This window comes from Gekko japonicus, unplaced genomic scaffold (assembly GCF_001447785.1).
Source record: "Gekko japonicus isolate JY-2015 unplaced genomic scaffold, Gekko_japonicus_V1.1 scaffold710, whole genome shotgun sequence".
NCBI lineage: Eukaryota > Metazoa > Chordata > Lepidosauria > Squamata > Gekkonidae > Gekko > Gekko japonicus.
This window is the reverse complement of record NW_015167559.1, coordinates 19,712-47,127: the sequence shown is the minus strand read 5'-3', so window position 1 is coordinate 47,127 and position 27,416 is coordinate 19,712. Positions and strand designations below refer to the sequence as shown.

The 27,416-nt window shown below is 42.1% G+C and overlaps 2 protein-coding genes across 2 annotated transcripts in view; one reads left to right on the top strand and one right to left on the bottom strand.

The window, feature by feature from the left end:
* CDC42BPA (CDC42 binding protein kinase alpha) overlaps positions 1–16,097 on the top strand; it is a 194,836-nt gene extending 178,739 nt beyond the window's left edge. Inside the window, exons 35-37 of the mRNA XM_015413743.1 lie at positions 7,653–7,770; positions 10,743–10,900; positions 11,874–16,097. Of these exons, the coding sequence (XP_015269229.1) occupies positions 7,653–7,770; positions 10,743–10,900; positions 11,874–12,008 (411 nt within the window). The 3' untranslated portion in view covers positions 12,009–16,097. The remainder of the gene's footprint in view (positions 1–7,652; positions 7,771–10,742; positions 10,901–11,873) is intronic.
* Positions 16,098–22,007: 5,910 nt separating this feature from the next.
* The window catches only part of LOC107112577 (atypical kinase ADCK3, mitochondrial-like), a gene marked incomplete at its 5' end in the record, with an annotated part of 21,003 nt that continues 15,594 nt past the window's right edge, over positions 22,008–27,416 (bottom strand). Inside the window, 4 exons of the mRNA XM_015413742.1 lie at positions 22,008–22,410; positions 23,448–23,534; positions 24,531–24,596; positions 26,887–26,994. Coding sequence (XP_015269228.1) covers positions 22,120–22,410; positions 23,448–23,534; positions 24,531–24,596; positions 26,887–26,994 — 552 coding nt within the window. The remainder of the gene's footprint in view (positions 22,411–23,447; positions 23,535–24,530; positions 24,597–26,886; positions 26,995–27,416) is intronic.

Genomic DNA, 27,416 nt, shown 5'->3' with positions numbered 1-27,416 from the left:
TATCTCCCCCCAAAATCTTGTTGGTCTCTAAGATGCTACTGGACTCTAATCTCGCTGTTCTACTGCAGACCAACACAGTGGCCCTCTGAAACTGAGTTTGGCAGTGACTTCCTTTCAGGGATTGGGCTTCTACCCATAATAGGAAGGTGATAGTGGAGCTTATGATGTGGTACCCATTGGTGAAATGCAATATAGCTGGAAGTTCTCAGTCTTGGGGGAAACTATCTGAATTTTTTCATCTTCCAGTAACAGTTCTGTATACAAAATCACACTTGGCAGAGAGAAGTGCACATATGTTCATAGTTTACATTTATTTCTTTTGTTGACCTACTAAACTAGGCCCTCAGTACTTCCAGTCTCATTCTAAATGCCTTCACAGTCTGGAGGCTGAAATGTACCCTTCCTTTGTGAAAAACAGTGAACATAAATGCCTGCACTTCTACTGACATTTTAGTGAATTTAGTTTATTTTGCTGAGGCTGTTGATCCTGAAGATCATCTTGTCCAGTCTGCTTTGAGAGAAGGCTCTCTGTCCTGACTTGCAATTTTGGGTGAGAACTATATTAATTGTGGCATTGAAAAAAATCAAATCAGCCAGATGTACGTTCAGGATACTAATTCATCTTTACTCACCCTCTCTCCTTCATACTTGAACCCTTCCCAAAGACCTGCCGTAATTCATCATTACTAAAAAGTTCACATGCCCAGAAATACTGGAATTCCTCAAAAAGTATTGTGTATATGTATGGCAAGTGTATGGAGCAAATGGGAGACAACAGAATTATTAGTTACAGGCACAACCTGCATTCGCGAAGGTTACATTAGGTCTTTAGTGTGTTAATTATCTACTAAATTTAACGATCTACTAAAATTGATTCATTTAATGTCAACTGTTTACTAGATGGTTATATAGACAAAAATTACAATGATCACTGTCCGTTGGGTATACACACCTAGGACACTGTTCTAAGGGGACTAGATTTATAGGGTGAACAAGCCTGATCTTTGATTCCCTAAGATGAGCGAGGGTAATTGATGGAACATACAAACAAAACCAGCCCTATCTGAACTGCCCATCATAGCAGATCTTTTTCAGGCAACTTTTTTCTTTCATTGGGCTATAAGCGGGTCAGTTTTCTTTGTCGCTCTGATCCAGAGAAAAAGTGGAATGACAGGACAGTTTGACAAAGGTGTAACAAGGAAGAAAAGAAGAGAAGAATCAGCTATGGTGTTTGCAGATCTTCATAATTTCCTCAGAAGACAGGCCCGAAGAGACAGGAGCAGTGCGCTAGTCTGCAAACTGTGTGCCTCGATTCATTCTCTTCAAAATAATAATGAATGGGTTGTTGTCAGGATAAGTTTGCCTGCAGCCTGCTTTGTGTGCAATAAGAATCTGTGAAACTTAGTTAGGCATTGATTTACAGTCCTCCTTTTTAGTGGCCACATGCTCCATAATTTGTATTCCTTGGGTCATGATTACCATCCCTCACTTTCTCTTTCTCTCTCTGTCTCTCTCTGTTTCTCTGTCTTCTGTCTCTATTGTCTCTGATAGCCAAGGTCCCCTTGTCCATCCCCTCATCATCAATCCTGTCTCATCTCTTCTCCGAGCAACTTCGAGCACATCTATCACATGACTGTTAATTCTGCTGAAAATTTCCTCTCCCATGATTCCGTAAACCCTGCATATCCCCCACCTCTACGCTCTGTCCCTCGTACACCAGTTATGAATCTAAGGGTATGAACTGCTCAGCCAGGTGTTCCTGCTACTAATACTGTGTGGTGTTCTTTTTTGCCTAGCTAATATGGGGAGAGATTTAAGCTTTGCAGCTAGTCATTTGCTTTTAATAGTGTTATGTGCATTCTGTTTTATTATTTCTAGTCCCAAAGATGGGCATGGGGACAGAGAAGAAACAATGGTCCCCAAATACCTGGAAGCTCAAAATAACCCCTGTATCTCCTCCCCCTTCTGGACAAACCCTATGCAAACATTCCTTCCTTATCCTGCTGGAGAATATTCCAACTCAAATGATTAATCAAGTGAGGGGACTCTGAAGAGGCCTGGTTTTATATCCCAAGAAGTGTTGGGATGGTGGTGCCTGTCTCCTTCATGACTTGGGTCAGTAGACCTGCTGGGCAAGGAGATTCTGTGGAGGCTTGCTGGTGTATCCTTCAAGTCTCAGTGAAGCCAAAGAGCCAGCAGACAATTGTGTTTGTTGCTGCAGCCAAAGCTGCAATACCAGCCTACCATATTCATTTAATGCTTTGGTGAGGGTACTCTTGGAGCAACCTGGTATCATATCCTGAGCACTAGTAGACTTCCTTGCCTGTAAGATAAGGAATTCATGGGAATGGAGAGACAGACAAGGCAAAAAAGTTTTATCTCTCCCCCAATTCTCTTTCAGCAAGTTCCCTCAAAGTAGTAATCACTTCTACACTTTATCATCCACTATTATGCTTTTTCACATTAATGCTCAAGAATGAGACTATCAGAACTCCAAGAAGTAGTCATATTTAAATTCACTCAATAAGACCTCTTTTGTGCAACAGAGAGATCTTACTAAGTAGATCTGAAATATGATGACAGACAAAATAACAGAATGACACCTGTGGATCATTGCCTCCCCCAACTTTATGTATATTGTCATATTGTGTGTCATCAACTTTGTTTTATCATCAGATCTATATATCTAATTCTCAACAGTCCTCTCTGCCTGCAGTGGATACTTCTTTCCACAAACAGAGAGCACACTCTCCCCCAACAGGTTTTTCTACAGATTCAGGGGACTCTGTGGAACTGCAGAAAAATCCAAAAAGTTTAAAAAAAAAACCTTGGGGAGGGTTGAATACCCTCCCCAACACCTTTTGCAATGGCCACCACAGGGATCTACTCCAGGCCCCGCCACATTGATAGTGAGAGATAGACTGGCTGATAGCCGGAGAGACAGAGAGAGATAATGAATGGGGGAAGAGAGGAGGGAGCAAAAGCAGGAAGTTATAAAAGGGCAGCTGAGGCATCAACGGATGGGTGGGCCCAGTGACTGAGAGGTAGGGGGCAGGTGGACAGAAGGCAGGATTTCCTCCAACCAGTGTCAGTTTTTACACACCACCTTTTAAAACGCTCCTTAGCAACCCTGACAGACAAATAGAGTGCCGAAGACAGCTGTGGTGCTGTGGGTGAATGTGGACTCATCTCAGGCTGAAGAAGACAGGAGCCCTGCAACCACACAGTTCTCCACATCAAGGCGAGAGGTTGAACAAGCGAAGGTGCCTCAGGCTGATCCATTGATAAATCGATGGCCATTTAAACAGCTGCTCTTGGCAAGGGCACTCAGAAGGAGAGTGGCAGAGGACACCTGTAGCACCTCAAGACCTGCCAGTACCCAGTGAGGCCATCTTCGGAATCTCACATAAACAAAATGATTGCAGTTCCCAGGCAGACTCCTCTTTGAAGCCAACTTCAGTCAGCTGGCTGGCTATGCACAAGGGAGAAAGACTGGATGGCTCCCTTTCCAGTGTTCAATAAAGAAAAAGAAAAGGGGGGAAAACAAAGGGAAAACTGTCACTTCCTGCCCTTCACAGAAGGCTGTCACAGAGCCGCGGCCTCCCTTAAGAGAGCACCGCTCAGAACAGTCGAAAGTATCTCTGCCTTTTTGTCAGAGACAACAATCCCTCACCAGTACCATGCAGAACAATACAATGCCAGAAGTGCTTCACAAAAGAGGATGCCCTGCCAACATGAGAAAATCAAAAACGCTAACAAATTGGTTATTGCAAGAAAGCCATTTAAACAGTAAGCAACTATACTTTGAAAAAGACATTAATAGTATGCAACATTTTGTTGCGTGTCCCCACTTGTACTGTCTACTTACAATTAACATGTTTATATTTATTTATAACGTGCCTCTATGCAGATCACAGAATATAAACAATATAATCAGACAGCATAACACATCCAGTAAACTGCAATAGTACTTGGATCACAAAGTTAGAAAAACAGTCCAAAAGAAAAAGCTATCAGATATGACAGATCATAAACAATATAGAAAATGGAATTTTAAAAGTGGACAGCAGTGCAGTAAAAGCAGGATAAAACAAATAGTTAAATGTACAGGAGTAGGTTTCAGTCCTGCTTCTTTTATAAAGGAGTGTCCTCCTGAACCATTCCAGTATACTTTGGCCAGCTTTGTTCTCTTTATAAGAATGTCCTCCTGAACGATTCTGTTTTACGTAATCTGTGGAATGATACAAGTGTGCCACCTCAGGCAGAACGTTCTACAAGGTGGGAGCCACAACACAGAATGCATGGGCAGCCGTCAGTCTGGTGGGGTATAAATCCAATCTCTTCTCTTCTTCTAAAGCACTCCAAAGTGCATCATTTGATACCTACCTCTGTCTCCTGTGTCTCAGCAAGATGACAGGGCCCACGGTATCAAATGCTGCTGATAAATCGAGTAAAAGCCACAAGAAGGCATGGCCCTTGTCTATTCAAAAAGAGAAGTTATTCTTTATGACTAGCACTCAGAGACTCAGAGTGGCTTACAAATTCCTTTCCCTTCCCCTCCCCACAACAGATACCCTGTGAGGTAGGTGGGGTTGAGAGAGGGTTGCTGTTGGAGGCCAGTTGTCATCAAAGTGGGACTTATCTCTTTCAAGAACTGCTCTTTTAAGAACAGCTCTGACAGAACTATGGCTTGCCCAAGGTCATCCAGCAGCTGCAAGTGGAGAAGTGGGGAATCAAACCTGGGTCTCCCAGATTAGAGTCAGCGCACTTAACCACTACCCTAAATGGCATCTAAGCTTCAACTCTGGGAATACTACAGAGGGAAGGGAAAGGCAAGAGTAATAGCATGTTCATGCACAAAAGCAATTGCACCTGCCTAGGGCTGTGGGGAATGGAAATTAATGTGTTAAGGCTCTCAGAAAGATGGATTTTGAGAAGAGGCGGGAGGGAAAGACACTACTTGTTAGGAGAAGGAATTTCTTCTTAAAGGATTGCATAGGAGAAATGGTGGGTCCATTTAATGTCACAGGCGACCATATGCCTTTCTCATGCCTACTGAGGATGATTTAACTAGGATTTCTGTCAAATCTTCATAAAGAAGCATTAATATTTCACAATGGGAAAGTGTCTGTTGAATCACTCCAACTAGGCTGAGTTTCGTAGCCACCTCTGTTCAGCCACAGATATTTTCAGCTAATCCTCCTGCTAGTTTCAGTGAATTCATATTTTTTTTGCTGCAATTCAAGGAGTAGGCAGTACTGGTTTTTCTGTAGGAGGATCCGGCTGTGTTTCCAGGGAAGCATCTGTATGCTTGTCGGCTGTTAAGTAAACCATCAGGCTTGTTTTTCCTGCTGTGACATTTCCACTATGTTGCAGTCAGCACTTAAAGTTCTTTCCTTTGCAGAAGAGAGGCATTTCTTCTCTCCACTGCGATAGATTTGACTGGAGTGGGGTTTTTTTTTAATTTATTTTTTTTTAAAAAAACTGGCTGGAGATTGGGTGTTGAACTCTTCGGTCTGTAAAAAAAAATAGCTGTTCTTTGCATATTTTAAAGGAGACACCATAAAATTCAGTTGTGCTGCCATTTGTCATTTTATAATCACTGTTTTCAACTGCCATGAATTTTTTTTTAATGCATGGTGTGGATTTTGTTATTGTTAAAATCTCTTCCTGTTCTCAGTTGCCAGCTTTCCCAGTAATTATGTATTTAACTTTATTTTTAGGAAAAAGAACAATGAAAGAGTTTGGGTGTTTTTTTTAAAGGGTAAAACGTATAGAACGTAGATGGACTTAGCCTCCTGGTAAATGGAAATGAGTGTGTCATTCCCACATATCCTGTATTGCCAGTTGCCATTCATTGTTTCTTCATTGCTTGCAGCTATTTAATATTCCACATTTGGAATATATGCTCCCAGTTCTGCTAGGTGGGGTGTGTCAGGGGGTTGCAAACCAGTGTTCCAAATATATCTTTGCTCTCTGCATATAAAGGCATGTTTCCCTGCATAAGTGCCTTGCTATACCGCCATCTGTCACAGTATGCATACCGATGATTTTGGACATGGGTTTTATAGGAGCTATGGGAACTGGTTCCCCCATTCCTTCATCCTCTCACTGGAATCTTGTTCTTGGAAGAATGTTTTCCAAGGAAGCATCTGGATATTCCTTGGATATTGAATAAAATCATCAGGCTCCACCTTCCTACCATAAAAAGTTGGGCTGATATTTCCATTAAGTTGCAGAAAAGAGAGTATACTGAAAATTCACAATACTGATGTCAAGGCACTGTGTATTTGTTTTAGGCTGGAATTTCATGTGCTCCAACCACTATGCTGTTTTCATTCAATTTTCATTTTGTTTTCTGTAGCTCTAACAGTTGGTGCATCTTCTGTGAATGCATGTTGTTGTAGCTCATATCAGATTAACTACCACTTGCTGGATAGCAAAAAGCTGTTGATTGGACATTCAGTTGAAATATTTGTGGTGGTTTATATAATCCAATACCTATATTCAACTCTAGCATTCTTAAAATAGTATTTAACAGAAAGTCAATTTATGATTAATGATTAGTGCCATCAGAAGAGGATAATTAGCTAGTATCTGTCTCTCTAACCGAAAAGCATGATCATAAACACACTGTTCCAGATGGCAAACACACTTGCTCCGATGAGACATACAGAAAACAGTCATTAAGATTACAAGCTAAATGTGAATTAATATTTGTTTTTCTGTTTATACAATACATTAACAATAGTAGAAGCATGCCTGTATTCAGTTACATGCATTTTATAGTTCATCCATTGAATATAAAAATATAACCAAGATCACCTACACAGAATTTGTATGTACAACTGCCTTGATAGAGAGATTTCAGCCATCCCTCTAAGGATACATCAGATCAAGTAGACAGTGGTTGTCCTTGAAAGAATGATCTGGCAATAAAGCTGAATGTGAGAAAGTATTTATCAAAGCTATGGAAGAACAATCTGCATAGTGGAAGGATCTTCTGTTTCCTCCTTTAATACTGTATTACTGACAAATATAGAGAGGCAACAGAAATACAAACATTTATTACCTCAATAAAATCTAACATCCATCGTGTCTAGATCATTCTTACCAAACATCTGAAAGTGGAAATTTGAGAATAAACTCAATATTTCTTCTCTTCCTATTCAGAATGTTTTTGAAAGTTCTTTCCAACTAAGGTGTCTGTTACCCGACAAAGGAAGAGAGGAGTATAGGAATGTAAAAATGCATCAAATTAAAAATTAAGGTGCTCATATTTGAGGATAAAATGTATTGGTTCTCCAGACGTTACATGTGATAATCAGTGAATGTTGTTGTACTAATAGCTCGCCCAACAGTGTTTCATGTCACAATTCCCAAGGATGAACACAAGTAAAACAACATTGGAATGTGTCATGTGTAAAACTTGATTCAGTGACTAATGAAAGCCACAGTTTATGAAATATCTCTGGACAAGCTGTACAGATGACACATCATGTGGTTCAGTTCACTGTGCTTCTTTATGGAATACCTAGATACCTAGAATTTGTTTGGGTTTTAATTTTATACACTGGCTTTGCTTCTACAGTACGTGCATTTGCACATGAAAACCTCTTTCCTGTTTCTTTCCATGTGTGTCTCTGTTACAGAACCTTCGACCTCAAGAAAGTCGGACTATGTTTAGCGGCTCTGTTAGTATCCCATCAATTACAAAATCTCGTACCGAACCTGGACGTTCCATGAGTGCTAGCAGTGGCCTGGCAGCAAGTAAGCAAGTTTAATCTCAGGCAGATTTCATTGGCATTATAAAAGTGTGACATCTGCATTTGTATATATGTTGGTCTGCTGGACTAAGATAGCATTAAGAATGTACATACTGGAGACTGAAGTCAAAGCACACTTGTTAATGGTATTTACAACTGAGGTCCTGCAACAAAATATTGCTGATTGTTTTGAGGTTGGCCAAGTTTGTCTGCCAAGATAAGAACAGCTTTAGCAACCTAAAAACAGCCTATTTCCCCATAAAGATTTAATATACTATTATACCACTTTTTCCAGTTTTGAGATGGTTTCCAAATAGAAGTGTACAAGCAGAAGACCCACAAGTCCTTTCAAGGGAACGGTCCTTGTGGGGGCCATCTCATTTTCCGTTCCCTTGAAAGTCCTCACAGCCTCTCCCCTATTTTTGCTTGCTTCTCTCCTGCCCCCGCCATCTTCAGCTTTCACTCCTGGGCAGCCTCTCCCCAGCAAAGTCTATCCCAGTTGCACAGTACCAGCCCAGCAGCCAGGCTGTGCCCAGTTGCATGGTACTGGCCAGGCTGGACTCAGTTGCACTGTGGGGAATCTGCAAAGACTTGCAGGGAGCACTTTCCTTTCCCTTTTCCACACTATTTTTCTCCTCTGGCAGCACCCACATTGTCAGCTTTCATTGTTTCCTTCTCTCCTTCCCACCCACCCACCAACCTACTTTTTAACTGCACCCCTTCTATACCTATAGTTCTTATTTACTTCATTTATACCCCACCTTTCTGCAGAATAGGGACGTAAAGCAACTTACAGCATTCTTCTCCTCCATTTTATCTTCACAACAGCCCTGTGAGATAGGTTAGGCTGAGAATGTGTAACTGACCCACTAAGTTTTCATGGTTTAACCACTACACCACACTGTCTTTTGTGAGGTGGCTGCTGCTGAACAATAGCAAGATGCCAGGCCTGAGTGAGCCATGCAAGTCACGTGGTATCAAGTCACCCAGTGGTTACTACTAGGCATGGCTTTGATGATTCCTTCGTCAAAGGCCTAAGCAGGCCTGGAAAGTACACTGTCCCTGTCTTTTACTGACAGGAACCAAGGCTAGAAGGCTGACAATATTGTTGTGGTTGCCTAACAATTGCCACTGAGAGGGTATTCATTTCTTAAAGTGACACATACTGATATTATTGGAGGGGTAACCTCCCAACTTTTTTGTTTTTTATTCAGATTTTTCTGCAAACCAGGGTCTCCTCAGATTTGCAGAAAGCTCTGTCTCTGTTCTGTTCATGGTCTCAATCTCCAGTTTTAATTATCTACAGACATGGCCATGTTGAGAATTAGCTATATTAGTAAAATAATAAAAAATAAAAAATAAACCAATATCTGAATCACAAAACATTATTGCAGCAGTTTTTAAAAAGTCAAATAAAAAATTCAGTCACATGGAATAAAACGGCAGTAATCAAATCATCTAACTAAAGCCATCATGTTACTTGCTATATGCTGGCCTGCCCTTGAGACTAATCCGGAAACTCCAGCTGATCCAGAATGTGGTGGCGCGAGTCCTGATGGGAATGTCACAGATGGCACATACTTGACTTGTGCTGTGCCAGCTACACTGGCTTCCAGTGAAGTACTGAGTCAGGTTTGAGGTGTTGGTATTGACATTTAAGACCTTGAGCGATCTGGGACCAACATATCTACAGGACCGTCTCCTCCGGTATGTCCCTGGAAGAGCCTTGCACTCTACTGATAACAATCTGCTGGTGATCCCCAACCCTAGGGATGTCCGGCTGTCATTGAACAGGGTGGTACTCTCTGCCAAATGACATCAGGGCCCTGTGGGATCTTATGCAGTTCTGCAGGGCCTGTAAGGTAGAGAGTTATGCAGTTCTTACAGGGCCTGTAAGGTAAGCCGGGCTTTTAGTTGAGGGCAGCAATGTTTTTTCCTTGGCTGGCACCCCTCCCTTCCTCCCCCCCTAAATTGCTGTTATGAGTTTCCTCTCCTCCTACCCAGAAACTGGCCCGGCATTCCAGAGTTGGGGGTAGAAATTTTCAGACGCCATCATCATGGACTCTGTTTGGGTCTTTAGTTTTATTAAATTGTTTATTGGAATGTTAACATTTTATATGTCTTTATGGCACTGTGCCTCTATGTACGTTGCCCAGAGCTCGGTGTAAGCTGGGATAGGACAATTAACAAATTTAAAAAATCATCATCATCATCACTGAAGAAAACAATTTGGTGTAGTGGTTAAGTGCACGGCCTCTCATCTGGGAGAACCGGGTTTGATTCCCCACTCCTCCATTTGCACCTGGCAGGATGACCTTGGGCAAGCCGTAGTTCTGATAAGAGCTGTCCTTGAAAAAGAGCAGTTTCTGTCAGAGCTCTCTCAGCCCCACCTACCTCACAGGGTGTCTGTTGTGGGGAGGGGAAGGGAAAGGAGTTTGTAAGCCACTCTGAGACTCCCTTGGGTAGTGAAGGGCGGGGTATAAATCCAATCTCCTCTTCTTCTTCTTATGTCTAAAGAGTCTTAAAACAAGGTTATCCCAGCCGAAGGTCAGCCCCCCACCCACCCAAAGGTAACTGTTTTGATCCCTCACCCACACTGATCTACGTACTACAGTTCCATTTGGTCTGTTTGCATTGAGGTCATACTAGAAAGGAATTGAGCCAGACTTTAGAAAGAGAAACTATTAAAAATGCAAATCTCAGACTCGCTTGGGGGGGGGGAATACTGCACAAACACTACCGAATTATTAGTACTGAACATGAAATACTACCAAATGCCAGCAATCAATAGGATGCTCTTTGCAACACAGTAGTCCCCAACCCAGCACAAGACCAGTGGGAATGGACAAGAGAGGGCTTGATCAATGAGTAGCAATCATGATTGGGGGGGGGGGGCAGAGCGGCAAATGATGGTTCAGAGAAAACAGCAGAATGCAACTCAGTGCTATGTGACTAAATCCCTGTGTATATTTGTAGGATCGTCTGCACAAAATGGCAGTGCTTTGCGGAGGGAATTCTCAGGAGGTAGTTATGGAGCAAAGCGTCAGCCGATGGCATCCCCTTCAGATGGCTCCTTGTCCTCTGGTGGTTTGGATCAGGGCAGTGATGCCCCTGTGAGAGACTATGAGCGAGAGGTGGGTATGGTGGACAAGAAGAAAGGAATCTGCGTGGAGCCCACGTTCTGCCCTCAGCTGTGCTTCAGTAAATGTGAGACAGAGATATAAGTGGATCGTACCAATCCATGACCTCGAGAAGAGGAAGGGAAAATCCACAGGAGAAAGTATTCAATGGAGGGAGAGAGACAGTCTCCTTTAAATATAATAGAGCATTCCATAAAGAGTAGCATCTTAGGATCCCCCCCCCCGTCCTTTGCTTTAAATAAATTTGAAGTCACAGTGGTGCATGCTAGAAAAATATTGTACCAGAGAGTTAATGGAAAGAAGTCAGTTGGACCTAAGCATTGCTAAATCTCATTATTGCAGATATTTAAACGTCTTTTTAACTTTGATCTGATGGTGCCTTTGTTCTGATTGAGCCCAATATGTTCAGAAAGTGTTATAGAAAAAGTAGGTATTATGCCAGGTTTTAGAACAAGGGAAAGTATATTTTTGTGACCAGAACGTATTCTAAAACTGAATTGAATGTTTCATTATTTTAATTTATATAATGTTGAATGGCTGCATTAGAGATATGGAATACTGGTGATGGCATTGGTGGGAAGCTAAAGCAGAAACCTTCCAGCATCCCAGCAGTGATGGAGCTTGAGAGGAAACAGTGCTCCGTCTGATATTTCCACCACATATAGGGTCACAGCCAGAATCGAAAATACTTAATCGTGTTACTACCTGAAACATGAGGTCCACACCGTCGATTTTGTCTCTATGAGAAGTTCCTTGAGGACATGTTCACACACGAAATGTCTCATGTAAACTGGGCTGTGTGGACGCAGTCACCACTTCTAAACAATGATCGCTGTATTTGTGATGTCTGGAAAAAATGTGTTTCATTTGATGCTCGTGGGGAGTGTTGGCAGTTTGTAGCTCCTCTCTTGCTCTCCCCCCCCCCCTTTGCCATGTTCTCTTGTGTGTGTTTTTTTTTGGGCTGTAGGACTCTGACTCTCCGAGACATTCGACAGCATCTAACAGCTCCAACCTGAGCAGCCCCCCCAGCCCCATCTCTTCTCCTCACAAGACGAAGAGCCTCTCCTTGGAGAGCTCTGACCACGTGAGTTGGGACACATGAACTGCCTCAGCATTCAGATCTGACACCTCAGCCGCTTATTGTCCCTGTGACTCTCCGCTTGTTCTCGCTGACATCATCCCCAGCTTCCCTCCAGAATCAGACTGTAGGAGGGGGAGGAATAAGAGGAAGAGAATATATCTGCCTTCTCTCGCACAAGCAGTGTAGCCTCACCACTCCTTCCCCCCTCATTCAATAGTCGTGGCAAACAAGACAAAGAAAACCTTGGTGGAGGGAAAGGGGAGGGGTTAGCCTATGAGAGATATTGGTATATTTGTATTAGTGTTGATTTTATTTCATAGGATTACAGCTGTTTCCATTATTATGGGCATATTTAACACTACACTACCACTCCAAACCAAACACAGTAGTGTAGACAGACCAAAACGGAATCTGTAAGAGAAAAATCAGATTTTTGCTTTGACACACACAGTATCTATCTGATTATATTTTTGCAAAAGTAGCACAGCAACACTCCTCCGCCTCTGGTGATGGAGCGAAATTAGCCCTGCAGGGGGGGCACATGCGCACGCTTTCAGCCAGTCACTCTGTTTGAATGTCAATCTGATTGTTGCCAGCAAATCCTTATTGATTAAAAAAATGAAGCATATTTTACTACAGTACAGAATTTAAATACACATAATTAAGAGTTAGTACATATGTATATAATAAAAGAAAAAGCAGCATTGTGATGCAGTGGAAGATGGATTCCTGTTTAAAAGATCCTTTAATTTAAGACGAATTGTGTTGTTCCCTTTTTCATACTAAATAATCTACACATTGGAGGTGTGATTGGAATATACAAGATGGCACTGGGTAAAACCATACAGCCTCGATGAAGAGTCCATCCTCACAATTGTTCTGAGATTTCTTCTTGTCGTTAGAAGAAGTAAAGCCATAATCCTCACTTTTAAAATATCTCTCCTATCTTCAGCCTTCTATTGAAAGGTAAACCGCTCCAATCTACAAGCAAAACTCATGATTTAACAGTCTACAAGCATGAAGTTGGCATTTTGTCTGTATGGCCGTTTATTGCAGGGTCAGCAGACAGCCCCAGACAGCCACTGAACAATGCTATTCCTAGTCTGGTAGTTTGCGAGAACATTTGGTAGCTGAAGACTTCTATTCTGAAGACGTTCATTGCAGTCATTTTCTTACCACCACCACCACCCAGTCTCAACTCATTGCATATTTAATGTTATTAATGCCATAAAATACTTGGTGTTTGGACCCAGCAGAGAAGCGCTTGGCATTGCAGAACATTCCTCTGTGGAGAGCAGGCTGGGGAAATGATGGAAATCTATCATCGCTTAAATAAACAGTGGCAAATACAACATGGGAATAGATAGCAAGAACAAGGCAACTTCCCAGCACCACCCTATCTACTTCAGTGTGGTTTGCATTTTGGGACTAGATGAATGTGATTTTCGTTTTCCTTGGGATCCTTACTATCATATGCTATGACCAAGTTGGGATGGATGAAGAGTTTGGGGGTTTACTTTAAACTTAGATTAGTGGTTTCATACATTTTGGTATTTCATGGGTCCCACCAAACCATTCCAAGCCCTTCTAGTGCACAACTAAACAACAAAAGTGTAGCTAACAGGACGGAGATTTTCACAAGTTCCCTTTACAAATTATATCATTGCCATTCATGCAGGATGCAAGTTAAGTACCATGAGATACAGATAATCATTTTTGACCATCCAGGTGTGTCTGCTAGTACTTGGTTCTGTGTCTTATCTGCATTGGTGGATTGTCGCATCCAAAACTACCACTTAGCTCTTTTATACTGGGGGGAATGGTTGCGAGGAGAGGGATCCAGAACTTTTCTGTTAAGTATGATGTCCTAATCCTGTCTGTCAATTTTGGCTTGTCAGAATCTTAGAGTTTGTGTATTTTATCGTCATAAGGGATTTAGCCAGTCAACTCCCCTCAGTTAGTTTCCGGCTCAGTGACTGGCAGGACATAGGAAGCACTTTTCAGAAACTGGCAGGACATAGGGAAGCACATAAGATCCATTTACAAGTACTGCTTCTGTACCATTCACTACCAAAGGGTTCTTGCCCTGCTAGCCTCTCCTCTTCCTCTCTGTGATGCCTCTTATGTCTACACACTGTTATACACAATTGTTAAGACAAGCCTGATGTTTTCCTCCTGTCATTTTTGTTTAAACATCCTTTAAATGCTATAGAGGCTCTAAACGCTATACAGTTGGCCTGTGTGGTTATCCCATCTCAAAAGTTATTGTCTCGGATGCCCCCCAAAGTTCCTTGGCAATTGATCCATGCTCCTGGAAGGAAAAGAAAGATAGCATATGAATTTGGAAGGAAATACTGTCCTGACAAATATATTTTATATCATGTCGGGCCGTTTCACAGGTTGAAAGTACTACCTTTTGTATAGATGAGAGCACTTTGGAATGGACTTCGGCACAGGCAGTCATTCGTTATGAACACTTGTTTCCAGATGCACCCGATGCGGATGCTTTAATATCTGTGGAATGGCTTGCTGGTGAAGTTGGGATTTGCTGCTATGTATTGTTCAGTTTCCATTCATATGTGATAGCAATGGTCCAGGCACTTTTATAATCCCTCACTGAATCCGATTAGTTTGATTGTCTCCTTGTGTACCCAGTATCAGACTATGCTGTGCCTAATTGAATACATTTTTCTTGGTCTGGTTCAGGCACCTTATTCTTGAGGCCCATTAAGTCAGATTTCAGTCCTTAAAAAATCTCTAAGATTGTACAGTTTTTGCCCAAGGCATCAGTGTTTTTCCTGGCTCACACTCAAGCTATCCAAATAATTAATCTTCATTTTCAGACACATTCCTGGTGTATTATTCATTTTTTATGCTCCTGACTCCATTTTTCATTAGTTAGTTTCTTCTGGAGGTTGATATGTGTGCTAACTGTTTTTGTTCCTAGCCTAGCCTGCATTTTTTAGAATAGCAGTCTTAGTTTTGGAAAAAAAATTACAATGACATTTGTGTTAAACTCTCAGGTATTTGGAAGCAGCAGGATATCTTCATAGGATAAACATGAAATGCAATAATTATTTTGGGCATGAGATTCACCACAGGTACACCTCAAACATCAACACTTCTGTTTTGATATGTTGCAAACTTTGGATTTAAGATGACAGTTTAGAGCCTTGAATGGGGAGAAACATTGGGTTTTTTCAGGGTTTTTTAATAGTAGCACCTCAGTTTTGTTTTTTTCCTAGGCTGTCAGAAAGTAACTGGGAACCCAAAATCTGACGTTGGGAGTTATGTAGCCTTAGACAATTTCACCACAGGTGTGAAGATTACCTCTGTACCACCCTGGTTCCATGCATTGATGCCCTGTTTAGGGACTTTGGGATGAACTTCATGGAGGTGCTTATGACATCCATTCAGGCCAACACAGTAAGGCTTGCCACTTGGAGTCTAACAATGGCACTAGCCTGTCTCTCTCCAAAGTGTCATCTTTGGGCTAGTGATAGAATATGGGCTTCTAACCCCAAGCCTACTGGGAGGGGGAGCTTCCAATATACTGTAGATTTTCAACTTTTATGACCATGTACATTAAGGCAGTTCCACAACTTGTAATCTTGTCTGTTTCCTTCTGTATAAAAAAAAAAAAATCATCCACCATAAGAAACTGTCTCGCTTACGAGGAAGCAATCCACAACCAAAAACCAGTATTGGTATTTCGCAGCAATTATTCCTGCCTTTTTATGTATGACAGTTTCATATCATTTATTTTTTAAAAGATATTTTTAGGGATTTTTTCATTGTAATATTGTTGTACAGTTTTGCATGGCCTAGATGTAATCACTTTTTTTTTGTTTTTAGAGTATAAAAGCCGACAAGTGTGCGTGTGGGGGAAAGATACTGCTTTTTGCCTCTTCTCACTCTTATTTTTGGTTCATGCCCTCAATGTTATAGAGGACATTGTAAGAGACTCTCTGCTCCAGAACAATGATGTAGATTCTTTTGCACAGAAATATTTAAGGTGGCTAAGTCAATGCTGTAATAAATGACCAGTCACCAATATTTTATGTTGGTAACACTTAATATTAACCTACTTTGATGTATTGCAATAAAACAGGGAACTATTAGAAATAAAGATGGTTTGTCTTTTTTTGCCCCAACCCCTCTGTATTTATATTTGGGGGAGGGGGGTGAGTGGGGAACTGATGGAGTAGTCCTAAACTCAGGTGCAGCAAGCATTGTTTCTTTCTGCAGAAGAGAATGTCATTAAATTGGCTCAGGCAATGGTCTTTCACGACTTCCAGTCAGCTCACGCTCAGCAGGCCACCCATTTTTAGCCTGGGCTGGTCCCCCTCCTGTGCAACTCTACTTGCTATAGTAAGGGGCAACGTAAGTGGTGCTGAAACAAGCTGCTTAGGCAGAGACCAGACAGGATATTAGAAGTGTGAGAAACTAATGAGAGAAAAGGTCTGGAGAAAGTTGAGGTAACCCATCTCAGAAACAACCACTTCACATTCAGAAGCCCCCAGTGTATACTTGTTCTATTGGGAAATTTCTGATGGGGCAGCACATCATTTTATTACCAAGGGCTTCTAGATCATGGTAGTCAAAAGGGTGAAACTCTAGGAATTTTCCAACCTGGAGCTGGCAACCTTAGCTAGGCCTGGCCCCAATAAGTTCTCCCTCAAAATAGGGCTGGAAAGGGCTTTGCCCCCTCCCCCTACCTTTTTACTTAAGAAACTGATGCCTGGAATACTGTGATCGCCTATCAACAGCCACTAAGAGAATCCATTGCTTAAAACTACAGGCACTCCTTTTATCATTTTTGGATTTTTAAGCTGCCCAGTCCATTTTGTTTAGATCTTACATTTTTCAGCAAACCTGGTGCCCTTTCCAGGCTTGTAGAAAGATCTGTCTTGCCTGTTCATCGCTCCAGTCACTGGATTTAAGTATTCAAATATATCCTGATTTTGCTATTAGAATATAAGACATGGTAAGTGACATGGCTTTGGGACTTCATGAGGGTGGTTTCATGCTCCATATGTCACTGTCTCACCTGTTTTTTAGTATTATTTCTCAACATGGAGCATTAAGGCTGGTTTAGAGAATTTGTTGGTATTTGCAAATGCAAATTCTTCAAACCCATTTCTGAGATTAATGGCTGCACTAGCTGTTTAATAGCAGGTAAGATATTACATCTATATTTGGGCAAGCTTTTTTAATCTTTTAAGAACGTAAGAGAAGCCATTGTTGGATCAGGTCAATGGCCCATCCAGTCCAACACTGTGTCACACAGTGGCCAAAAACCAGGCGCCATCAGGAGGTCCACCAGTGGGGCCAGAACTCCAGAAGCCCACCCACTGTTGCTCACCAAGCATCAAGGATACAGAGCATCACTGCCCCAGACAGAGTGTTCCATCTATACCTTGTGGCTAATAGCAATTGATGGACCTCTGCTACATGTTTATCCAATCCCCTCTTCAAGCTGTCTACCATTGTAGCTGCCATCACTTCCTGCAGCAGTGAATTCCACAGTTACTTACCCTGTGGGTGAGGAAGTACTTCCTTTTATCTATTCTAAGCCTATTGCTCATAAAGAATCCCTGTCAAGATCCTGCTTATTACATTTTTCCACCCTTCCTCCAAGGTGCTCAGCTATTTCTGCCATTGCCCCATTTCAAAGCATGCATGGGTTAGTGCCTAAGCTTACTAAGTGAGCTCGAGGGGTGAGCTCAATTGTGTTACTGAGGAGGCAGAAAGTTTTGTATTTGTATAGTAGAGAGGTGGACAGAGCTAAAATCCCACAAATCAACTTTGGTAATTGATGTTCAGAGTGAACGGCTGCAAAAGTCTGTCAGCTAAAGCAAATAGCCTGGTGAAAGGGTTTCCCCATACATAGCTCCAGCAAAGGATGAGATGGTTAGACAGTGTCATAGATGCAACAAACATGAAGTTGAGTAAACTTCAGAGGACAGCGGAAGACCGGAAGGCCTGGCGTGATCTGGTCCATGGGGTTGCGAAGAGTCGGACTCGACTGTGCGGCTGAACAACAAAAGCTCCAGCTGCTGAAGTATAGCAGGAAATACTGCAGACAGCACCCATTTACATAACAAGCCCTGAAAGTTACAGCTTTGGAGAAAATGATAGTTCAATTTTTTTTCCTGATTTGTTTTTAAATCCATGTTTCATGCTTATTTGCAATTTAGTGACAACTGTGTGTTTTGGGCCTATGTAATGGAGTGCACTTTTTAAAAGCTTAGAATTGCTATGTAAACAGATAAAGGACTGTGAAGGGTTAATTCCTCACAGAGCCAGAAAGCCTTGAATGACAGGCTGTTCCAAGAGATCTGTTAGCATCAGCTGAGCAGAAAAACACTTGAGAGCTACATGAAGAGACAATCAGATTTCTGCCTTGACTGATTTTGATTTCAGCCCTAGCTGAAAAGATTCAAGTACTGACAGTTTTGGAATTCAGCCCTGACTGGAAGAACAGATAGGAGAACTGGGGAATGTTCACAAGGACAAGTGGGTAGTTAGATGGAGACTCCCATTCAGGCCAATGGAAGGGAATAGATCTTCTAGAGAAGAAAATTCCCTACCCAGTCAAACAGGGAGTTAGCATTGAAGAGTGAAAAGATCCCTGGTCTGGTGTGGTTAGAAACTGCCCTTATAGACCTTAAAGGTAAAGGTTCCCTTGCTCGAAAGCCAGTCGAGTCCGACTCTAGGGTTGCAGTGCTCATCTCCGTTTCAAAACCAAAGAGCCAGCGCTGTCCAACGTTTCCGTGGTCATGTGGCCGGCATGACTAAACACCAAGGCGCACGGAATGCTGTTACCTTCCCACCAAAATGGTACCTATTTATCTACTTGCAATTTCTTGCTTTCGAACTGCTAGGTTGGCAGGAGACCTTAAGAGTCAGTTAAAAATTCAAGTACTGGTGTTTCAAGAAAAGGAGTTTGGGTACTGGAAAGAGTTTACGAAAGATTGTACCAGCCTTCTGGAAACCAAAAGAGTTAGAGAATACTAAAAAATGTACTGGAGTGTTTGGAGAAACACTGGAACAAAAGCCTCTCAACATAAAGATTTAAGTCACTGGGAAAAGCTTAAGAAACCTTTATTAGCCTGAAACATAAGAACTAAAATCTGTGCATGTACTGGCTTTTACCTCAAATTTCAACCCCTGATTTCACCTGACCTTTCCCCTCCATGTTAAAAAAATACTTTATTTTTGAATTTCAAAATGCCTCAAGTGCCATTTAAGTTGTTTAAGTTAAAGGGAGATCCCGATCCTTCCCTCAGGTTCCTGGGCTGAGCCAACAGCCAAAATCTCATACTGTGACAGGGTCGGACAGCCAAAGTACTTCAGCAAAGAAGAAAAAACATTACTAGGGTGGCTCAGTCAGTAAAGAAAAAGAAAAGCAGAGGGAAAATCTCACTTCCAAGGGAGGAAAGTAGACCGGGCTGTCAGTAGCCTGACTTCTATGTTAGGTTATGGTAGAATTATTCACACATGATATGAAATGCAGAGTAGATTATAATGTTCTGAAATTTGCATCAGTTTGATTCCAGGCACAGAATTGAGATAGCAGCCTAAGGGTTTCAAATAAGGCCCTTGTCAGCTTTTTATACTGTTAGTGCTTTAACCATCTTCACACATTTCACCCTTCCTGTAAACAGCTAGATGACTGTCTCTTTAATCTCAGGGATCTCCAAAAAATCCAAAATCACTTAGAATTCAGTATACCAATAACAATGTTAAATATCAAAGTGTTTAAAAGTCAAACTAGAAGTAATTCATATCAAAGTAAAGGATCAATATGCCCACTAGGTGATAAGTATACAGTTACATTCCCAATGATCTATTAGCGCAAGTAGCAGGCAATATTTCCAGATCAAAGTTTTCTCCAAGGTTCTGCCACATTGCACCTCGGATGACAGGGACCAACATGTGCTTCGGCCACACGGTTTGAAGAATTAAACTCATCAATAGAGATTTCAGCAATTTTCCCTATCAAGTTCGGTACCAACAAATAAAACAATGAAAGTACAGCCTGGAGGGAAAAGTAGAGTTAACTGTTTCAGGTGAGATGAGCTATAAAGCCACATACACTGAAAAAGATGTTCTTGGGAGCTAATTGAACACATTCTCATTTAAGTAGACTTCCTGTAGCCCTGCTGTCTTGGGCCTGGAAAATCAAGGCAAGTGGCAAGCAATCTTCCCTCTAAGCTCAGTTAGTGTGAGCTAGCTCACAGATTTTAAGCCTCCATCTCACACATTTTGCTCAGGAAAAATGGCTCCAAAGCAAACTAATTTATGCAGTAGCCAAATTGTTTGCTCACAACTTTAATGCCAGTAACTCACAAAGTTGAATTTTTGCTCACAAGACTCCACAGCTTAGAGGAAGCATTGGTGGCAAGTGACTTCTTAAATGCAGCAAGCCAAATATGCGGCAGGTTATCACACAATTGTGTATGGAGCTTTGTGTAGTAATGCAGTAGAGTATTTTGCCACATGGTTTAGGCAGATTTTTAACCCACACAAATAGAACCGCCTCATTTAAAGAAGTGGACCAGCTGTGCTATTGATATGAGAGGCAGCAGAATTTTATGGTGACAGGTATCCTAAGAGTACCGGGGGCAGGGGGAGAGATGACAGAACAAAACCATCTCTTGGTCTTCACAACCACTTCATTATTTTACTTACCTTGAAAATGTGTTCTTACTCATTCTACCACTGCCTCTTAAGAGTTGTATTTCCTACAACAGTGCCTTGCCATTAAATCCATTACTTTATTGATAGAATAGCTAATAATACTTAAAAGCATCTCAGGAAAATGAGCAGCCAACACTAAGCCTTTGCACCCAATGATTTTTTTTTCCAATGAGCACCTAACAATACAGGTTGGTAGTCAGTGTGGGCTTGTTCTAAGCTACCAGCTGCCTCCTATTACATGACTTGGTCTCCCATACAAAGTGTAGAAAGGGCAAAATCTATGTTAAGAGCATGTTAAATCATCCTGCAGGCAGAAAGATACAAAGTAGTCAGACATCATTTCAGGAATAGAACCAGATGAACTGAATAAATCAGTAAACCACAGCCAAGCAGCCGTCTGCACAAGCACTTCTTTATTGGAAATCTGTTGGAAGTTGTACAGTTACTACTGTTGTACAAAAAAAATCCCAGCTTGCCTCCAACTGCTTAAAGTTGTGCGTTCGGCTACTAAACATGTATTATGCTTTTCAATGAAACCTTGAAACACCTTCAATGATGCTATGAGAAGCCCATAAGATACATCCCTCCATCCCATCGAAAACTGCATTATAAAGATGCAGGTAGGGAAAAAGTGTAGCTTTAATGCTGAGTTTCTACAAATGCCACAGTTCAAGTTTTTGTTTCTCTAATTCTCCATCACATTCCCTCTGTTTATACATTCAGCACAGAGAATCAGGCAACTGATTTTCACCCTCTGGTGTTCTAAATACTCCACTGTCCCTCTTGCGTTTCAGGCTGTCTAAAATCTTCACTTTCCTTGCTGCCACTTTGAAAACTGAAGGCATAAAATAGCCTGTGTGTGCATCATATACTGCTCCATCTGAAAGATCCCACTCATTATTGACTCCCAAACACCATAAAAAGAGGGTTTTCTTTGAGTTAAGGCTGGCAGACTATACTGTAGTATGAAACCACTGGTATTCCACCTTAGCAGGAAAAAAGTAAAGAAACCCCCACACACACAAACATTCAGAGAATTGCAAATAGATTTCATTTGCAACTGCTGGTTCTTTCCTCCACTCCACATCTTAAAAATCCAGTTGGTAAACACAGCTATTAGTATAAGAAAGATAGCTGATACCTAGGAGAGCGAGAAACACAGCTGCCTATACTTCCCCCACAGTCCCCACACTAAATAAACTGAAATTTTCTGTAAAGCTGAGGCTGCACAGATAATCTGGTAAGAATATAAAGTGTTGGAGATATGCCCAGCAAAAGGACAACATTGTCTCTTAATCAGGAATCCTGCATTCCAAAGGCCGGCTGTTGTACTGTTAAGGAGATTCTGAAGGTATGACAGAAGAAATTGCACTGTGGATGATTGGCCATTAAAAAAAGCAAAATGACAACTGACAGTTATTCTGTGTTACTGTTCCTTTCTGGCCCTTCTACTCCAATAATTACTGTAAGTCTCCTGAAACATGTTCTTGCATGGAATTCTGGCTTTCAGTTTGGAGCATATGAGGAAGGAACCACCCATTTTCCGGTGGAGAGAGTAAGTCTCTTCTGGTGGAGGGACCAGCCTGTGCTTCAGCATGACTGGGATTAAGCCATGGATCTTCTCAGTTGTGCTCTGCAAGCCAAAGTCAAAAGGTTCACTGGATGCAAAAGCTTCTCCCAGGATGAGCACAGCATTCAGGTGGGCATCTTCCATGGCCTGAGTGAAAGGAAATCAAGAAGGGTGAGACTGATCAGCTGGTCTTACTGAAAAGAAAGTGAAAAGCCAGCATCACGAGGCACATAACTCTGTGATGTTAGATGTTGCTGATTGGCTGTTGCTGTTCATGAAACACTGCTTAACTGGTTCGTAACAATTTGCCACTACAGCAAAGACTTCTACCACCTTGTACTGTGCACCCTGCATACTCTAGAGCAGGGGTGAGCTGACTTGTGACATATACTCTAAAAAAAACCAAAGGTGTATCACCAATCAGTCAGAGCCAGTCACAAAATGGTGATGGAGAGGGGTTACAGAATGACATTCATAACACTGCCCAACACCGGTATCATATGGTCCTTTCAAATTCTGCACAGCACAAACATCCTGGACCCGTCCCTGAGTCTTCACCAAGGGAAAGAACACCTATGAGACCAGTATGGGAGGGAGAGATCAGATATGACCAGAGAGGTAGCATGGCAGAGTGGTCAGTGACACCCAGGCTCAAAGGCCAATTCTGTCATGAAGGTTCTTGGATCTCCTTGGGGCAGTCACACTCTCGCAGCCTGATCTACCTCACAGGGGTGTGGAACAAATCAACACAGGCACAGGAGAATTGTATGTACGGCATTTTAGTCAGGGAGGCTTCTGCATAAGGAACGGCCACTGGGCCCATGACACAGAGATGACTCCACCATTCCCATATTGGAAGAGTTAGGCTTTGTGTCTATTACAACTATACAGAAAACTGCTAAACATTTTAATTGGAATTCTAATTGGTAATCTTAAAATCTCTCTTGGAGCATTAAGAGTTAATACTCTGCATAATAAAACTAAAGAAAGCTGGATGTAAAGCTTAGGAAACGGATGAAATGCCATTTCAATCATGGTTTTAGAGAGCAGACTAGGTTGGTCCACCGCACCCTCTCTTCAAAACTGGGTATCAGTGGTCTTTTCTTTCTGTGCTGACCCTAAAAAGAGAACTTAGTCATATCAGCAAATAAGCAGGGAGTGAATTATTCAATTCTTCTGTGTACCTTTATTTCATAACCAGTCAGGAATTTCATTTCTATCGACTTCCTCAACACTCTCTCTCTGTCCATGTCAGCAGCTGCCTTGATTAACTGTGTGGGAAGAAAACCAAGAAAATAATTCAAAAGCTGGAAAGGGTGATGTGGGAGGCCCTCCAATTTAGCACCTTCCACATGATAGAAAATGAGATGGCTAGCACATTAAAAAGCAATGGATTAAGGGTATTTTGCAATGGATTGCAGCTGAAGAGGGCAGCAGCGCTTCTGTGGTCAAATCCAGTTGTTTGTCTGAGCACAAAAGTGGTCAGAAATCGTTTCCTCCAAATCTTGTTTGAATACAGGGGAAACAAAAGCAGGTATGTTGCAGCCCACTTATGAAGATGTAGAAGCCTTTACATTAGTGGCAGTGCTTTTTAAAAACGGGGAAGCTGTTACACCAGGAAAACCCAATTGTCTCTAATGAGCCAGTTTGGTGTAGTGGTTAAGTGCGCGGACTCTAATCTGGGAGAACCGGGTTTGACTCCCCACTCTTCCACTTGCACCTGGCTGGATGACCTTGGGCAAGCCATAGTTCTGATAAGAGCTGTTCTTGAAAAAGAGCAGTTCTCAAAAGAGCTCTCTCAGCCCCACCTACCTCACAGGGTGTCTGTTGTGGGGAGGGGAAGGGAAAGGAGTTTGTAAGCCGCTCTGAGATACCTTTGGGTAGTGAAGGGCGGGGTATAAATTCAATCTCTTCTTCTTCTTCTAATGAGCAATTTCTTTTAATGTTAGCAGTAGCATATTGGTCTAAATGTATGTTTCTGCACCCAGGCAACTGGAGAGTGCAGTTAATGTGTTTTCAGTGCCAGACACGGTATTCACAAGAATCATGTCAAGTATAGTGCTACTGCTTGAACAATGATCCTTATAATAACTGAACACTTCAAGTTCTCTCCTAGTGTGCAACAAAAAGGAAAACCAGTGCAGAACTGCATGAGAAAGGAAGAGTTAAAATGTGCATAAAGGAGTCAAGCTACATGTTTTCAACAAATCCCAGGCTTCTGAACCAGCAACGTAAGCCCACCTGAGCATACAGCCGAGGGCTCTCACCTCAATGTAGACATCTGTGAATTCCAGATCGAAACCTCTGGTTGCTCCAAAATCCAGAAGTGCCACCTGGGTAAGGAAACATACAAACATGTCTACTCCACAGAACAAACCATTGTACAGAAAACAATGCACGGTGAAAAGACCAAAAGGTTTGACCAGTAACTGGGTTGATTCATGAGCCATTTTATCCATCTGCCTCTCAAAGGAATGACTGAAAATCTAAAGTCTCAATAATAGTATTGCAAATGTTTATATACAACCATGCCACTGGAAAGATACAAATTATTGAAGAATTTCTGAACTTGGTTCCTAGTATTAACAAAACGAAAAACAAAAGTTGTTTTCAGTAAACCAACATGACTTGGAAGGGACACAGAGAACAAAATGAGAATGATGATTTGATTTCAATTACAGGTCGAGGACATACACATCCAGAAATACTGGAAACTTTATACCAAAGTGTAACATCAATGAAGAGTTTTGTGTGAGTGCAATTACCATGTGAAGGGATCCATGGCCTGCTTTATAAACTTACACCATACCACACAATATATGAGATAACACCATCTGGTCAGAATTGATATATTGTAGTTTCTGGATGTGTGGATTTGTTATTTTGTAAAAGGGTGTATTATTGACCACTGAGGAAGGTCCCTGAGGCTGAAATGCATATGGTCTTGTGCTGGTCATCTGACACGTTCATCAACTGTGTTCAGAAAATATTAAAAGTAAAGGTAAAGGTTCCCTTGCTCGAAAGCCAGTCGAATCCGACTCTAGGGCTGCGGTGCTCATCTCCATTTCAAAGCCGAAGAGCCAGCACTGTCCGAAGACGTTTCCGTGGTCATGTGGCCGGCATGACTAAACACCAAGGTGCATGGAACGCTGTTACCTTCCCACCAAAGTGGTACCTATTTATCTACTTGCAATTTCTTGCTTTTGAACTGCTAGGTTGGCAGGAGCTGGAACTAGAGATGGGCACTCACTCCGTCTTGCGGCACCCAGGTCTCGAACTGCTGAACTACTGACCTTCCACAGCCTGCAGTTCAGCGTCTTAACCACTTGAGCCACTGTAGCTCAATTTTCAATGTTCAGAAAATATTACAGGTTATTTAAAGCTTGTTCTGATTCGTACTGCAGCCTGACATTCAAGCCGTATGTTTTTAATTTTACTATTTTGTACACTACATAATAAACATTTATTTTGATTTTATCTACTGTAGCTTGACCCTCGTAGCACCTAAGGCAGGCAGAAGCTGCCACGTCTGAGCTGGAGACCTCCACGAGGAGGGAAAGAGAGCTGCTGACAACGCAGACCAGAGTGGCTTCCACCCTGCACACAATGCCAGTGGGCACAAGCTGAGCAGAAACCAGAGCAAACCCCACTCCTTCCCTCCCCCGCTCCGTCAGAGCAGTGGGGCACAGGGCCCTCCTTCTTCCTTCCACTGATGGGGGGGGGCTACGCCCTTTCCAGGATCATTTTTGACTCCTGGTATAATTTTATTTTGCTTGTAGAAACTAAGGAATTCATACTTTTAAATTCTATAAATATGCCAATTAATGTAATTTTACATGCTAACCAAATTGTAAGTTATGCATTTTACATTGTTAAAGGAGCAAGACAGGTACTGAGTTTTCCCCAGCATTTCCATTTTTTCCCCCTGGGAAAATGTTTTTTTCTTCTATGGTTTCAAGGTTTCCAAAAAGTTTGCATCTCCGCTCCAGCCTAGTGGTTTTCTTTTCAGAGGTCTTCAGAATCCAATCACACATTCCTCAATGAAAACATGAGCAATGAGGGGCAAATTTCACTTAAACACAATTTGCTGCGATACGCCTGAGCGCCTTCTAGAACACACTGAAATCACACAGGTCAACTGTGAGGCCCACAAAACCCAGCCAGTATCCCTGTGCCTACTGACTGGAAGCCTAAAAAAGAACCCCAGAATTTTCTGCAATACACATGGGTTCTATGGCCAATATGCTGAGGTCCCTGTGCGGACAAGTCAACAAGAAATGTAGAAAGGCTGACAATTATTATGCCCTTAAAGAAATCTCTAAAGAGGCTAATGGCTGGCCACTATGTCATGTCTTACAGATGGACGTGTCCATCAGGGACATATCAGTGGAATCCTAAGTTGCTTGCTGAGCATTCCTACCCTCCCCATAATATTTCATGCACTGGTCACGTCTGACACTAACCATACTGTTACTGTGAAATATACTTTCTCCAGACTCTAGATTCCTAGATTCTAATTTCAAGCTCCCTTTCTCCATTTTCATTGTCAGACTGACTATTCTAAAATCTTTAATCACTGTCCTAAAGGTATGGAAGAGTAAGTCTGTATCTTCCAGAGCTTACCTTGTGCAGTTCAGGGTCATAGAAGAAGTTGGACCAGTTTGGATCAGTCTGCATGTATCTGAACTCAAAAAGTTCCCGCAGGCACAAAAGCAGTATGTTATGGCAGATCTGGAAGCGTGGCAACAGAAGGAGGAAAACGTAAAAAAAACCAAGAAGCCACAACAATGAACAGCTAGCATTTGCCTCACACTTCTTCTCAACACTTTAGGCATGTGGAACAGACTACCAGGTATATGTCATGGGCCATCAAGGATGCCCTTGAACAGATCCCTTCCAAAGAGTTTCTTCCAGCTTCAAGCCAATAAGGTGATCCTGCTGGGGCAGCGTCCTTGATGGATTAAAGTACCCTGGTCCTGCTCCTACACCTGACAGACACCCCCCTGTCTGGTGTTGGGGGGGATTATGTTTAAAGGCATCAGGGAGGCTGGGCCAGCAGTAGGGCTAAGGCAGTCCTGCTGTGCAAACTTCCCCAGCGGCTGTAAGCATCCCACCTCCTCTCCTACACCTGACAGGCAGCTGCCTGTCCAGTG